This window comes from Mixophyes fleayi, chromosome 3 (assembly GCF_038048845.1).
Source record: "Mixophyes fleayi isolate aMixFle1 chromosome 3, aMixFle1.hap1, whole genome shotgun sequence".
NCBI lineage: Eukaryota > Metazoa > Chordata > Amphibia > Anura > Limnodynastidae > Mixophyes > Mixophyes fleayi.
Window position 1 is genome coordinate 28,275,246 of NC_134404.1, and position 17,457 is coordinate 28,292,702.

Genomic DNA, 17,457 nt, shown 5'->3' on the forward strand with positions numbered 1-17,457 from the left:
AGAAAGGTAAGTAAAAAAAAAGGGAATAACGCAGAAAGGCACACTATGGAGGAAAAAGGGGAAGAAGAAAGGCACACTATGGAGGAAAAAGGGGGAGAAGAAAGGCACACTATGGAGGAAAAAGGGGGAGAAGAAAGGCACACTATGGAGGAAAAAGGAGGAGAAGAAAGGCACACTATGGAGGAAAAAGGGAGAGAGGAGAGGCACACTATGGAGAAAAAAGGGGGAGAAGAAAGGCACACTATGGAGGAAAAAGGGGGAGAAGAAAGGCACACTATGGAGGAAAAAGGAAGAGAAGAAAGGCACACTATGGAGGAAAAAGGGGGAGAAGAGAGGCACACTATGGAGGAAAAAGGAAGAGAAGAAAGGCACACTATGGAGGAAAAAGGGGGAGAAGAGAGGCACACTATGGAGGAAAAAGGAAGAGAAGAGAGGCACACTATGGAGGAAAAGGGGGAGAAGAAAGGCACAGTATGGAGGAAAAAGGGGGAGAAGAAAGGCACACTATGGAGGAAAAAGGAGGAGAAGAAAGGCACACTATGGAGGAAAAAGGGAGAGAGGAGAGGCACACTATGGAGAAAAAAGGAGGAGAAGAAAGGCACACTATGGAGGAAAAAGGGGGAAAAGAAAGGCACACTATGGAGGAAAAAGGGGGAGAAGAGAAGTACAGTAAGGAAAAAAGGGGGAGATGAGAAGCACAGTAAGGAACAAAGGGGGAGAAGAAAGGCACAGTAAGAAAAGAGGGGGAGAAGAGAGGCACAGTATGGTAAAAGGGGGAGAAGAGAGGCACAATAGTGGGGACAATTAATTAATTTAAGATGGGGTTGTTTGGGCGCTAGTGAATGTGGGGGTGAGTTTGGGGAGAATGAGGTCCCTTTATTAAATGTGCCTATGAATTATTTAATGGCAGTGAAGGTTGCGGGAAATAAGTATATTTCTGAAATGTAAATACCATTAATTTATTGCTGGGGCTGTTTGTAGGGAGGGAAATAGGTTTATTTATTAAATGTTAATACTATGATTTTAATGTTGGGGCTGGAGGAAGGCCTAATTATTAATTATGGGTGGTACTGATTTAACACCGGGGGTGGCTGTAATTCTCTAAATGTACCCATTTTTTTTTCCAAATAGGTCCCCTAACATTCCAGGATCCAGACAAACCGCAACTAAAGAAACCTGCAGCACAGGTGGTGAAAATGAGAAGAACAGGTAGGAGAGAGCAGCAAAGTCTGTGAAATGTTGTGATTCTAGTGGGACAATCCCAATTTTTGGTGACCGTTCAATGGTGTACACAACAATGCAGGTTTTTTGTCTGTAGGAGGGTGGCCTGGTCATGCCCAATGATGCTTTATCAATGGTATTTTAATTTGCGGTATCAGTGCTAGTTTTAATGTGCATTATAAATTTTATTTTTAAAGTTCGATATCATTGCTAGTTTTAGCGTGCGGTATCATTGCTAGTTTTAGTGTACGTTATCAATGGTATTTTTAATGTATGATATCATTGCTAGTTTTAATGTGTGTAGTCAATGCCCATTTTAATGTGGTGTTTTGATGATTGTTTTAATGTACAGTATTTTAGTTGTGGAAGCAATGATTTTTCTTATGCAGACAACCTAAGCGAGCCCTCTGGGAGAGCTGTAAGTGTCATACTGTGGGCTGTAGGTGATGTAATGCAGTATGTGTCACTATGCCCTTAATTTTAGATCTTAGGGGCCCCCTGTCTTAAGTGCCCCGGGCCCCCCGAAGCCTTAATCCAGCTCTGCCAGCAGATGGCAGTTCAGAGTCTCTAGGTATGTGATGGCAAGTTCCTTGGTAGCATCTTTTAATACACCTCCTCTTCACCTCCTCCCCATCAGCTCTTTTAGCCCTTCTGCTATTTCGCACTGATAACAGTCTGTGTCTCCTGACTTGGGATGTCAGCTCACACAAAGCACTGTCACTAAAGGCACTCTGTACTAACAGAACATAGAACATAGATTCCTGCTTAGTATCCCTGTTCCCATATTCTTCACTCCAGCTCTCTAGAGCGTACATTCTCCAACTTTAACAGTAACTTTACCTCTACCTTTTATATGCTTACCTCACCTCCTTCAGAAAATACATGACCTCAATTCAATACACACACAATATAACATTGTATTTTAAATAACATTCACATATCACAAGGGACAAACACTGTTGTTTGATTTAGACCTTGTCCTAGACAATAGAAAGCAGAGACTGCTCACAATATACTAATAACATTGCAATATAATTTTCCTATTGAACTGTTTGCTGACCTTAAAAACTTAATCATATTTCCTGTGACATTCCTCACACAGTGACACATTTGCAATATATAGCAACATTCTTGATCCAACTTTAATGTAATACACCGCTGGTGTATATACTTAAACTGGGGCAAGTATAAAGATCACATGCTGCTGGGAAAAAAGGTATGATAAATAAAAAATCCACAGTCCAGAGAGACCCTGTTTCTCTACACTAGCCCACCCACCTTCTCCTCTTTCACTCCAGTATCTCCAGATGAAGTCCATGCCCTTCTACCCTCCAAATCCCCTCCTGCTGCCCCCTTTTCTGCATCTCCTCTCACTTTCTCTGGTCCTTCTCTTGAGGACTGATTCCAATTTGGCCTACTTCTCAACCTCTCCCTTTCCTCCAATGCCTTCGTCTCCTTCTTCAAGCATACTATAATCTCCCCATACTTAAAAAAACCCTCCCTTGACCCTATCCTCTCGCTCTTTTACCTCACCCTCTCTTACATTCAATACCACTGACCACCCCTTGCCTCTCTCCAAATCTGACTCTACCTCCCCCACTTACACTACCTGTGGAATTAATCACGGATACGTTCTTGTCCTCCTGCTCTTCACCTCCTCCCCATCAGCTCTTTTGGCCCCCAGTACCACCTGTATGCTAATAACACCCAAATCTATCGTTCCCTGACTGCTCCCCTTCTCGCCTCTCTCATGTCTCCTGCTGTTTCTCTCATCTTGGATGTCCCAGCTCTTTCTGAAACACAATATTGCCAAGACTGAAATCATTGACTTCACCTGCTCCAAGCTCCTTCAGCCCCTCTTTTTCTGTTGATAAAATTGCCATCTCCTTTGACCCTCAAGTCTACTGTCGATAGGTCCTCTTTGACTCTTTCCTCTCTTATTATAGACATTAAGCTTCTCTAGTGTGTCATCCAATATTTCAGTTCCTCTCCAAATCCTGCTGCCTTTAATTATAACTAAAATAACATCAAAGTCCAATGGCAAAGCATTTTCGATAAAAGAAAAAAAATAACCTGTGAAACTACCAGTGTTATTTACCTCCCAGAATGTCCGTGCGGCCTAAGAATAGGTAAACATTGCAGAAACATACACAAAAAGTTGAAACAAATAGGGTATCTAATAACTATGCCCATAAACACAATGCAGATCCCTCAAGCCTCAGATTCATAGGAATTAATAGAATCAAGAAGCCCTGGAGAGGGAGAAATGTTTTATCCAGAATCTCCAGAGAGGAAGCTAAGTGGATATTTGATCAATCCACATTAGCACCTATGGGGTCAAACTACGAAGCTTTCTAAACACCTGAAAGAATGAACTCATAAGCTACAAAGAAATGACATACAAAAATGCTATATTCAAGCCAAGATGGATACTTAAACTGCAAAGAACCAATTCACACCTAGCCATCGCTAACAGAAAGCATGGCTTATGTAGATTTGTGCAAACAAATTAGCACTCAGGCTAATGATTCCTACCAGGCAGACACAATCATATACTGACTTGATTTTACAACGATAGAAACAGTACTTGCACTAAGTGAACAAGTATCCATATACATGAAATTGCACCCAATAAAGAGTGGGTGGGGTACGAAAGTGCGACTACGAATATTCCAACAAGAATTATAGCGCCATAAAAATCCAGAATTTTTTAGTCCTGACATGTAAAAAATAGAGACTTACTGAAATAGTTACAGAGAACATTTCCCGCAAGGCTGCTATAAACGCAGACAGCAGAACAAGCCGGCATTGTGATGTTCGTCACTTAATATGGTGACAGTTACATTGCTGGTATTGAGGGGGTGATGCGAGGACCCAGCACCTGTACTGTACAATGTGTAAGCCTGAGTAAAAAAACATTATATAGGTGCGGGGTCCTCACATCAGCCCCTTAATACCAGCAATATAACTGTACACTATTTTAATAATCCATATTAATGTGAGAAAATAATGTTGATATAAAATTGACCCCTTGTTGTTTCACAAGAATAATGGCAAAATTCTGTCTCTTTATTTTCAAAATAATTAATTTTTTTACATATATCACAATGTTAGTCTATGTATGACATGGAAATGATTTAAACATTCAGTATAGTTTTCTTTAAAATTACATTTTTCTTTTGAAGCTGTACAACAATTTCCCATCTGTGATGGACTGGCTGCCAGGTGATCACAGAAAAGTTTTTGAAAACGGTGAGAAGTTTCTAAGCTTTATAAGAGCAACATTTACAAAACAGAAGGAAGAACTGGATGTAAATGACCAGAGGAATCTGATTGATGCTTTTCTGGCTAAGCAGCAAGAGGTATAAATTACATATTACCATTTAGCATTAATTACCCATAAGAATAAATGTATGTAAAAGCATTAGTGCTTCCATTTCAGTCCCTGAATGTGTGTATACTAAATATTATCTATAGAAGATGTATTCCTAAAATAATAATGCCAGACTCTTTGGTGTTTCAATATTGTCCATTTCACAAAACTGTAGTACAACACAAATGTCAGGCACATACTGCTAGAGGTCCTGTGTTTGGGAGTAGTGAAGTAAATGCTTGTTTTATGTAGAAGGGTCATGGCTTTGGGGGTATAAACATGTGACACTACTGTGTGTTGAGTCTCAGGATTTTACTGACTGGTAGGGATTGAAACAGCATTTTAATTTTATATATGCCCCATGTTTGTATTTTAATAGTTGTTTTTTTTTGCTAAATTGATAATAACACACTATTTTTAACACTTTTAAAGAACCTTGCACTGTTTTTCTTCTTCAATTTTATTTTTCTCCTTTAAATTTGAATGTTATGAGTTTGTCTAACATCTTTTATGTTCACTACAAATTAATCCAGAAGTAACCACATGCATACCAGCAATGCCCTAACACATATTACACCTGCAAAAATGGATGCTCAGTGTTGCCCTTTGAGCCCATGCAAACTTTGTTTCACTAGTACACATGTGAGTATTTCAACCCTTTGGATAAACTAGCAGCAATCTATTTATAATGGGGGGGGTGAAGAAATAAAAATACAGAGTTATTCTCCCCAAAACCCAAGTGGTATTCGTTCCCCAATGGATAATTACCTTATGTCTAGCATTAAGCATCTCTAGTGGGACACCCAATATCCAAAAAAGATATGTAGTTTCAAGAATGGTAAATTTAAAGGAGAGAGGAGGTGTATAGGGAGAATAGCGGGGGGCCAAGATCAGATCCTTGAGGAACTCAGTCCCCAAGGGTAGAGGGGGTGTAGTCAGGTGTAGAGACTGAAAAGGAGTGGTTGTTGAGGAAAGACTAAAACCAGGAGATGACAGCATCATAGAGGCCTATAGATTGGAGAGTTTACAAAAGGAGGGAGTGGTCAATGGCAGCAGAAAGCTGAAGAAGGATAAGAAGGGAGCAATGACCATTAGATTTAGCAAAGAGAAGGTCACTTTTTATACCTTATTGAGGGTAGTTTTGTCAGAGTGGAGGGACTGAAATCCAGATTGACGTGGGTCAAGGAGGGAGCAAGATAAGGAGGTTAGACAGTTAATAATAATACTGACTCCGACACCAAGAAAGGTCATTAATCCCTCATTTGTCTCAGAAGTATAAATATATGATTCTTCTACATATAAGGGCAGTGTACCCACACATATATTGAAATTCATAAAAAGGCAAAAGAGAGTTGAAATGTGTATATATAGGGCACTCAATGACTCATATATTTATGCCTTATGTTAGATAAAATTTACATTTTATTAAAATAATAATAATAATTAAAATGTAAATTTTATCTAACATAAGACATACATATGTGAGTCATTGAGTGCCCTATATATATATATATATATATATATATATATATATATACATTTCTTCTCTTTCTATGAGGTTAGACAGTTGTAAACATCTCATTCGAGAAGTTTGGTGTCAAAACGAAGGAGGGAGGTTGGTCGGTAATTAGAGAAAGAGAGCAGGGGTCAAGGGACTGTTTTTTGAGCATGGAGGAGATGATGGCATGTTTGAGGGAGGAGGGAAAGGTTCCAGAGAAGGGGAAAGGCTGAAAAGAGTTGCGCAAGGTGGGAGCAGACCTTGAGAGACAGGGAGCAGTGGAGGTGGGAGGGGATCAAGTGGGCAGGTGGAGGACGTGAGGAGGATGGAGTACGGACCTCATCAGCTGATACCAAAGTAATGTAAGAGAAGGTGGGTGGGCTAGCAAGTGGGGGTGACAGTGGTCAAATGATTGATTATTGGTTATTATCTGATACAGCAGGGTTTCCAGGTGGATCACTTAATCATTAGTTGCTCAGAAATTGTATACAACAAAGGAAAACATAGCAAAGTAACCCACTTACAATGTAGTAAATAGATCACCTTTTAATGTATAAATAAAACTATAAACACCTCAAAATAGAAGTGTTATCAGCTTATCTGTTGCACCATATATAAAGTCCAAGCTCCTCAATCCCTTCCAGGAGTGGACCCCTACACTTTCAGCTAATGTAACAATATGCAGACAGTAAATCCCTTAGTTAATACTAAAGTTACCCTATGGGCTAGATTTACTAAGCTGCGGGTTTGAGAAAGAGTGGATGTTGCCTATGGCAACAAATCAGATTCTAGCTATCATTTTGTAGAAGGTACTAAATAAATGAAAGCTAGAATCAGATTGGTTGCTATAGGCAACATCCCCACTTTTTCAAACCCGCAGCTTAGTAAATCTAGCCCTATGAGTTTTGTCTGTTTGGGAACTTCATCAGGGGCAAAAATTGCAAATAATTACAAGCCCTCTATTATTTTAAATAAATATGCTCATTATCCACACTAAAACACATATTGCACATGCATAGGCTATGGGAAATACCAGTACATCAGTTCCTGGGAGTGATGAAAACTCAATTCCATGTATACAAGCTATAAGGAATGTTGTGGCATACAAAATCAGTACTGAGTCTTCTTCTACCAACCATGGATTTAATGAATCTCAGAATAAAATAAACATAAGTTTGTCTCCTGGAATAAAGTGCTGTTTGTTAATTGAAAATAACAGTGATACTAAGAGCCAATTTAATATTGAACAAATATTGAGATAATATATAAGAATAAATACAGTATATTCATAGAGAGCAGAATAATTAAAATAACCTTATCTGATAGCCTGTTGAGCTACAATAATACTGAGTAACCCAGGAATACAAAACACTAAACACAAGGTTGGTTTAAGATATATACTGTAAATCAACAGTGAACTTGTAAGGATACTGTTGATTTTTGGAAGAATACAATTACCCTGTATCACAATTGTTGCAATATTAGGATATACCTTTTTGAGATAAGAAAGTATTAAGAAACTAGTTCTCTAACCATATATAAGAAAATTAGCAACTGATGTATATTCAAATCCATATCATCACTATTTATTTATATAGCAACACTAATTCTGCAGCGCTGTACAAAGAACTCATTCAAACAAGTTCTTGCCCCATTGGAGCTTATAGTCTAAATTTCCTAACACACACCCAGACAGACTAGGGTCAATTTGATAGCAGCCAAATAACCTAGTAGCATGTTTTTGGAGTGTGGGAGGAAACTGGAGCACCCAGAGAAAACCCACACAAACATGGGGAGAACATACAAACTCAACACACATAAAGCCATGGTCAGGAATTGAACTCATAACCCCAGTGCTGTGAGGCAGAAGTGCTAACCACTGAGCCATCGTGCTGCCTTACATATGGGAACATAAAGAATGTGATCACAAGCGAGTGATTTATAGATAGTCAGACTGCGGTTTCGGGATAGTTCAAAAGACTGCTTAAAATTAGAGGTATTGAATGAAAAATCTATAACTACATACTGATATATTAAAATTTTGAAACATTAACAGAGGACAAGAACTATTACAATACTTTATTTTATTTAGAATTTTATTGAAACCTTTCTATCTGATGCACATTTTTCATGCTCTAATCTTAATGGGTTTTTTTCTATTAAAATGTTCTTGCAATAATAATTTTAAGGCATACCAATATACTTTGAAGTTTTTAGACAAATACCCTTGCGCCACCATGACAAAGTAATCGCAACTGTTTTTCTCTGTGCAATATATGGACTGAATCATAGCATGTGACCCTGATTATCCTGTTCGCTGCCCATATCAGATATTACATGTTTAACTCTGGTTTGTTGTATGCTATGTTCTCTGTATTCTGCACCACATGCTCCACCCACCTTGGGCCTGATTCAGTAAGGTAAGCAAAGCAAAAAAAGCTGTGCATACTGGTTGCTTTATCACAAATACTTGATGGCTTTATTTTTTACACTGAAATTTAAAGTTGATCTCTGACATGACCTACCCCACCAATAAATCTGTCCTCACATTTAAAATTTACCTCCCCCTTCAATGCAACATGATTTTGCCAAGTTGCAAATTTACTCCTTTTTTGCTTTGATTTCCATAATCAATCTGGCCCCTTGTAAATAGACTTTCACTTTTCCTATGCCTGGACATTACTTTACTGATACTATTGGTTTTACTTCTGCTTCTGCTTTATCAGATTTCTCACTATTGTTGCTGCTCCACACTACCACAGCAGTATTTGGCAAACACTGGAATACAACTTACACATTACTTTGTGGCTCACTATATCACTCAGTACTTTCTACTGCCAAGAGTAATGCTGGTTGAACTTGGGTACTGCATTTCCCCATTCCATCATTCATACCTGATACATCAGTATCCCATTAGTGCATTGCTAACATCAAACTATTATATTTTTTCTTTATACTAATGTGCCAACCTACATCTGTTAAGTTATCAATGCTTGAGGATAAGTGAGGGGACAACCAAGTACCATTGAACATATCAAGTTTCATGGGAATGGGGGTTGCTATAGGCGAAGAATCTCTTCTGAAGATTGGTTCTGATAACTTGGCTAGTAAGGGATTTGTGACAGTTATATGTGTATTCCAAAAGATAAATGACTGAAGTTGTTGTGCAGTTCATAAGATGTTTAATGCTAAAAGAACCATTATCTCTTTTATTTAAAAAAAAGTTTATTCTCCATACTTAGATGTTTACAGACATTTCAATGAGTGAACATTCTCAATGTCCATTGTCCCAGCATATTAAAATCTATTCTTGTTTATTTTTCAACATGTTAGGTGCCATTCTGCCTTTCAACCTTTTTTGCCTATCCATTTTCTTCAGAAGAACTTCAGCTAAATCTTCCACTTGGTGTTCAATGACTTACATATACTCATCTTATTACTACCGAACTCAGTTATAAATGGGATAAACATTTTTTTTCTCTTTATTTCTGTTTATACAGCAGTAATAAATTTCTGCCACCTATATTAATCTTTATTAATGGCCTTATCAAAGCTATTGTCCAGATGTCCTCTACTCTTAAACCTTTAGGTATATACACTTAGTTGTTGATTACACATTATTATTACAATACCTCTTTATTCATCAACAACATTGTGAGAAAGGTATATTGTTCTACCATTTGTTTAAATTGCTACTCTTAAAATGTGGATAACTACTGTTATCAACTGTTTATTAAAATTCCTGGTTCCCAGTGATGGTTTTATTCATTAATTAATCAATGCATGTGCATGGATTTTGAGTGTATCTATTTAAAAGAAGAAAGAGATGATTATTATAAGCAATAATTTACCATGATGAAGTCCCCAAACAGATGAAATGCATAGGTATTTTTTTTTACTAACCTTGATGGGTTTGTCTTCTGCATGTAGGAGTCCACTCTTGGAATGGGTTGAAGACCTTGTACTTTATATATAGTGCAACAGATAAGCTGTCAATATTTTTGTTTTCATGTATGTGCCGTTTTAAATATATATCAAAGGGTGAACTATTTACTAAGCTAAAAGTGGGGTTCTATGCTGCTTTTTTATCAGTTCTGAGCAAGTACCTCATGATTAAGTGATCTATCAGGGAATAAGGCTGATACTAATATTAATCAGATAAGCAGTTGCTTGATATGCATTGGGTACACTGCCTTGTATATGGAAAATCTTTACGTTTAAAAAGCACACTTATTTCTTACACTATGAGGGCACATTTTAAAGTAGTATTCTTAACTTTTAAGAAGTATTCTGTATAGTAATGTTCTATTTATATTATGCAGGGGAAAGCAGAATCCACTTTGTATTTCCACAATGACAACCTCACTGTACTGGTGGGGAATCTATTTGCTGCAGGGATGGAGACAACCACTACCACTCTGAGATGGGGCCTCCTGCTAATGATGAAATACCCAGACATCCAAAGTAAGAAATCTATATATTTAAATATATACGGGATAATCCACCCCTACTGTGAAATATAAGGACAAGTCATGTAGGAGGTCTATGATCATATAAAAGTATAAGGCCGCAGGTTGAATGTGGACTTTTGATCTTCTCATAGCCTTGTATTTCAAAGTAAGGGATGCATTAATTCTTATACATGTATAGTAGTAGTTTCTGCAAATGAATAAAACATTTTAGTATTTTTATGTTAATTTGTTAGATTACATTTTGGTATAATTATTGTTTAACTACATGTTTTTCTTGTTTTAAATTAAATAAAGGAAGCAAAGCTGTTTGTGATAGGTTTGCATCTGTGACAGATTGTACGGGGAGGGGATGGGTCCAGGACTGGTGCTGGCAGTTTAATGTCCGGCTAAGGTACCACTGATGTTAAGCTGCTGGAATAAAGTAGAGAAGCTCCATAGATAGTGTTCAGCACACTATAGGAAAAAGAGTGAAGTACATTATATGCAACACTCTGGCATGGATGAGGTATGTTGTAACATGGGCACCCTAATTAAACATATTGGGCCTGAGTCATTAAGGCAAAAAAGGAGTAAATGTTCTCTGGGACAAACCATATTATAATACAAGGGTGCAAATTAATTTATTATTTTGCACATAAGTTAAATACTGGCTGTTTTTTCATCTAGCACACAAATACTTGCTAGCTTGTTATAACACCAAAATTTAAAGCTGATCCAGGACATGACCTACCCCAACTATAAATCTGTCCCCACATTTTAAATTTAACTCCCCCTCCAATACAACATGGTTTTGCCCAGGTGCAAATGTTACTCCTTTTTTATGCTTTGCTCTCCTTGATGACTCAGGCCCATTATCTTTGACTAGAGACATGCAAAATTTTAATAAATGAGTATGCAAAATACTTTCCTCCATCCGCATTTAGATACTGATTTATGAAGCGGAATTCTTTCCCTAAGTGTTCCGCATAGAATTCCCATAAGCATTTATGTTCTGTCTGGAATTCAAACCCTGCAGAGCAGAATAAATTGACTATCATTTTACTTCAGCTAAATTCTTCATATATATATATATATGGATATATATACACATATATATAACTATAACTATAACTATATATATATATATATACACATATATATAACTATAACTATAACTATATATATATATATATACCCATATATATAACTATAACTATATATATATATATATATATATATATATATAGCTATAAAATTACAACAATAAGAGCAACAAATAACAGATATTTCTGTCCAATCATCAGACGGTTCCTCCTTCATTAGACTGTTCCCACTTCATCAGACTGTCCCTCTCATCCCACTGTCCCTCTCATAACAGTGTCTCCCTCAGCACACTGTTCCCCTCATTACTGTCCCCCTCATTACACTGTCCCCCTGCATAAACACAACTCTTTACTTATCTTCAGTCTTCTTCTTTTCTGCAGCCGCTCCTCTCAGTGCAACTCCTCACTGACAGCGATGAGGCGTGATGGTGATGTCACACCGTCAGTGAGGAGGAGGGTAGAGAATGCAGGGCGCACTAGGTCTGGCAGTGTGCTGGGAGGGGCAATCGTCCAAATTGCCACCCCCTGATAGATAGGAGCAGAGGCAGAGCACTCGGTGTCAATCTGACTTTATGGCCCATCAATATTGTGGTGATCACAGTCGCGTCACTCACACAGTAACTTGGTGCTACAGGTCTAGGTGAGGAGTCCTGTAGCACTGTCATTACCGAAATGCGGTGCAGGTAGCCTATGCAGTCCCTGCATAGGGCTACCTGCACCACATTGCCACTAGACCACCAGGCGGCCCAAAATACACTTTGAATGTCCGGCCCTGACCCCCGAAACAGCCCGCCTTAGGTTATATATGTCAGTAAATTATTAATTAACTACATAATACGAGACAAACTGGTGTCACACTTTCACAATTTTACTGTATATTTTTTTTCATTGAAGTACACAAAGTTTTTGATGGTAAACACTTGAGGGGAAGCTCTGCTTGAATTTTACTATCTAATATAACAGATATTATATCTAATGTACAGAGCAGGGGACATTAAGGGAATAGTTATCATAACATGGTAGCTTGTGGTGAACGTTTGGCTGCAAAACTTCCCCAAATGTTTTTCTAGTACATAAACAGGAATAAAAATAAAACATAGAATATTAGGTCACTATATGATAAAATAGGAAAACAATTTTTTTTTAGAAAATAAAGCTGATTATTTTAAATGTTAGAAATGAATCTATATTCACAAAGGAGGAAAAATATCAGGAATTGGAACATTCTTTTACATTGCATACTCATATAAAATGGAATGCTCCTAGCCTGTCTCACAGGAATAACAAGGGCGAATAAACATTCATTCAACATCTTCTTTAATGAATTGCTCTTGTGTAACAGGGGAGGAGCATTCCACATCAACTTTAATCTTCCAGCAACTGAGCACTAACGCTAGTACTTTTCTAGCTGGTAAAATTGTGTGACACCGCCATTCCCTTCATGTACTTTAGACATTTGATCCATATTCAAATAGTAAAGGGTATGGTCAGCTGTAAGAGGTGATTACTATCTACTGTCAAAACCTCACAAGTTAGGCTGGGTACACACTACAGAAAATTTATTCCGATGCAATATTGTTAATGATTTTACTAGCGACTGAAATTCCCGATCAGCATGTGGATTCATGTGTACACACTATACACGTTTTACAAGATTTACCTTCAGATCTATGCTCCTTCATCTGTCATAGCCATCGGCTGATAAGGTCGTGACTCTGTAATCTCTATGGAGATCTGCCTACACTGCCGGTCTAGATTGCTTACAAACTTCAGAATTGGAATAACATTGTTCCATCATTTACTAGATTTTTAGTCCAATTATAAACTCAAATCAAATGATACGATGTGCTTTGGCACAACAATCATTTATCTTTGGAGCGTAGACACTAATGTGATATCGGGCCAAATGGTCGTTTATTGTGTGATTGGCCCGATAATCCGGTGACAAACCTTTAGTGTGTATCCAGTCTTATATAGTATTTTAATCCACTTTGCTTTGATGCTCACTGGTTTAATGATACCTTCCAGGGCCTGGTGTTAATTTGGCCTCCTACATTTATGAGATAGGATATCAAAGGACAAATGATGACTTCATGATGTGATATATGGTATAACATGTAAAGAACATGAGCAATTTTAGCTATTTAACCCATGGTAGTTACATCTCTGGTATTTCTATGTCATAGATTGCTGGCAATGCTCACTCAGGCATACATTGCTCTTGCTCAAGCTTAAATTACAGAATTGTGATGGACACCACTGGTGTCTTGTAATGTAATGCCGATAATGTAATTGATGAGTATGCTGTTACTGGTATATGAAGACATAGCTTAAAGGAAAACTTAAAGCACTTGTACACATCTGTAACTGGATTATTGCTACAGCTCTAATTAGTTTATATAGATATGTGACATGAATTATAATTTTAGAACCTCTTTTATAACAGAAAAAGTGCAAAATGAAATTGAAAGAGTGATTGGATCAGCTTCACCAAAAATAGAGCATAGGAAAGAAATGCCGTACACTGACGCCGTCATTCATGAAATTCAGCGGTTTGGTGATATAGTTCCGAGTAACCTCCCGCATGCAACTTCTCAAGATGTCACATTCAGGGGCTATTTTATTCCAAAGGTGAGTGTCGAATTTGTCAGAGCATATCATGGGTCCAAATGGATTTCCATATCAATATTCATAAAGAGAGATTTACTGGAACAAATCTGTTAAAAATAAACACACACACATTACTGTTAATAGTGTAAAAATAAAGTGTTTTGCTCAGGGAGCTGCGAGCTGATATTGAGCGAGTAATTACCGTATAAACGGTAATAGTTTTAACGTGCTCTTTCTGGCGGTGCCCGAAGGAACAATTTAATAACCCCCCATTGTGTTTTATTAATGAAAACCTATGATCTGTCTATTACAGAAATTCATATATATGGTCAAACTGGCTACATACCTCATCTTTCAAACTTCAGGTTGAACAACTGGTACAATTTTCTCTGTTTTCAACCATGTAGTTCTGATTCTGTTTTATTCATGTGGTTTATAACTGACACTTTTATTTCCCAGGGGACTCCTATTATCCCATTGTTGAGCTCTGCTCTAAAAGATGACACCTACTTTGAAAAACCAGAAGAGTTCTACCCAGAACATTTTCTCGACTCACAAGGACAGTTCAAGAAAAATGATGCATTCATACCTTTCTCAATGGGTAATACTTATTCTGAACAAATTTTCTTTTTATGAGAATTTCAATGATGTGGAGTAGACCAAATTACCTGTAAATGTTACTTAACTGGTCCTTGATCAATAGTTAAATTTAACAAAGATAAATTTGAGTTAAAAGTTTTATAGAGAGGAACCTTCCACACACTTATGTACATTAAACCTTAGATCTACAACATTGACGGCTTTTAGTAGTCTTAGGTTCAAAGAATTGTAATCAGGCCAACTGGCAATCAGTCAGATGCTAGAGACTTGATTACAAAAATTCCACAAAGATTAAAAACTCCAACTTTTTTTAGCTAATATTGGAAGTTTATTTTAGTGTAATATAAAATATAAGAATATTGTCACTATGTATTAGTGCAGTTTTTCCCAAGCTCAGTCCTCAGGTACCCCTAACAGTGCATGTTTTCCATATCTCCTTACTGGAGCACAGGTGTATTCATTACTGACTGACACATTCTAACAGATCCACAGGTGGTATAATTACAATGTGTCAGTCAGTAATGAATACACCTGTAGTCTAGCAAGGAGATATGGAAAACAAGCATTGTTAGGGGTATCTGATGACTGAGCTTGGGAAACACTGTATTAGTGGATGAGACGTGCATTTAATTATGTGGATATTACCATATATGTCCACCTAGCACATATGTAGGTACATACTTACATTCCTATTTACTAAAGTCCTGTGTGAAAAATGCAGCCTGAGATGAAAAGTAACTGTCAGTCAATAGAAGAAACTTCATATTTCCCATTAATTTAATTACAGGGTATGAATATAACTTGTACCTTGTAAGAAGCACCAATGCTGTTGTGCTCATAAGTAATTATAGGTGTTATGCACTTATCTGAGCCTAGAACCCATGCTGTTTAATCCTTGGTTACATTGTTACTTTTGGCTCTCTAGTGTTTGGACCCTGCCTGACTCTTGATATTACTGGTTATCTGTCTATCTTGACTTTGGATTCAGATTTGGACTGTTCTCTAAGATACTGATTTAGTGCTGTTTCTGTCCGTTACTGAACCCTAAAATTGATGTTGTAATTTGTGTTTCTGCTCTTTGATCCTGTTTTATTCATGTGGTTAATTAGAGTATGATGTATTTCTTGCAAATAAACATTTCTTACTTCTTCATAAGTCCTGGGGGCAGCTATATACAGGTAAGCACAACTCTCTTTAAAGATAAGGGTCTGCTGTAGAGAAAAAGCATACATGCCTGTCCACTGGTGATCATCAATACAGAGTGGGTCAAGACATGATAATATCACAGGCTAAAATCGGTCCAGTTCAAATGTTGACTGACCTACTCGTAATTCTATCCTAAAAGTTCCAGGAACTTTCCATTCGGATGGCTGGTCAAGAAGCCAGAGCTTGACGGGTTCATCTGAATTTACCTTCTCAACTTCTACCTGTAGATCACAAGGCCTTAAAATCATTTTAAGAATGCTACCAATTATATTTGAAAACAATGCCAAGATCTTCTATCTAAGATAAGCAAATGCATTTATCAGAAGTCTGTTAAATACCGATCCCCAGTCTTGGGTGACCCAGGTGTACTTTATGATGGTACAGACCACCATGCTGGCACTGAGAATGCTTAAGTCATACATCAGCCAAGGAAAACTGCTCAGAATTTCATCTGCAGTCAGTAGGTACTAAACAGAATGATGTCGCCTTGAAATAACAATTTTGCTCTAGATTCTCAAAATCAGTCTCCAGGGATTGCATAAGATCAAGTGATTATTTCTCTGTTGAAGGGAAGAACACTGGGTCTTATTTGTGCCCTTTATGTTACAGTATGTCACTGATATCCAAGCCTGTAGGTTATCACCAGCAATTGTACTGAACATGAACAAAACATATATTTTTTGGGGGAATAAAGAAATTAAAACCTACACACAACAGAAAAATATCCACACACAATTATAATTGCTTACATATATAGGGCCTTATTTATTATTTATTTTTTGCATTTGAACAAAGATGTTTCTGCTCACTTGTGTTTCCTCTTCTATATTTGGATTGCATCTTAAGATATGTGCAACCTTAAATCTAGCCTGGTGCCAAAATGCATCATTCATCAACTCCAATACTTCAGGGCAGTGTAGGTGCAAAGTTTGAATCTCATAGTTAGTGTACAGTTATGGGCAAAGGTTTTGAGAATGAAACAAATATTATTTTTCACAAAGTGTGCTGCCTCAGTTGTTATGATGGCGATTTGCATATACTCCAGAATGTCATGAAGAGTGATCAGATGAATTGTAATTAATTTCAAAGTCCTTCCATGACAACAAGCTTTATCCCAAAAACAACATTTCCGCTGCATTTCAGCCCTGCCACAAAAGGACCAGCTGACAGCAGGTCATTGATTCTATCATCAACACAGGTGAGAGTGATGAAGATAAGGCAGGAGATCACTCTCTCATGCTGACTGAGTAAGAATAACAGACTGGAAGCTTTAAAAGGAGGGCAGTGCTTGAAATCATTGTTCTTCCTCTGTTAACCATGATTATCTGCAAGGAAACATGTGCAGTCGTCATTGCTTTGCACAAAAAGGGCATCACTGGTAAGGATATTGCTCCT

At 37.4% G+C, this 17,457-nt stretch overlaps 1 protein-coding gene across 1 annotated transcript in view; it reads left to right on the top strand.

Annotated features, from left to right (window-relative positions):
* The window catches only part of LOC142143093 (uncharacterized), a 189,355-nt gene that overhangs the window by 71,132 nt on the left and 100,766 nt on the right, over positions 1-17,457 (top strand). The window contains exons 16-19 of the mRNA XM_075200807.1: positions 4,407-4,583; positions 10,415-10,556; positions 14,093-14,277; positions 14,716-14,857. Of these exons, the coding sequence (XP_075056908.1) occupies positions 4,407-4,583; positions 10,415-10,556; positions 14,093-14,277; positions 14,716-14,857 (646 nt within the window). The remainder of the gene's footprint in view (positions 1-4,406; positions 4,584-10,414; positions 10,557-14,092; positions 14,278-14,715; positions 14,858-17,457) is intronic.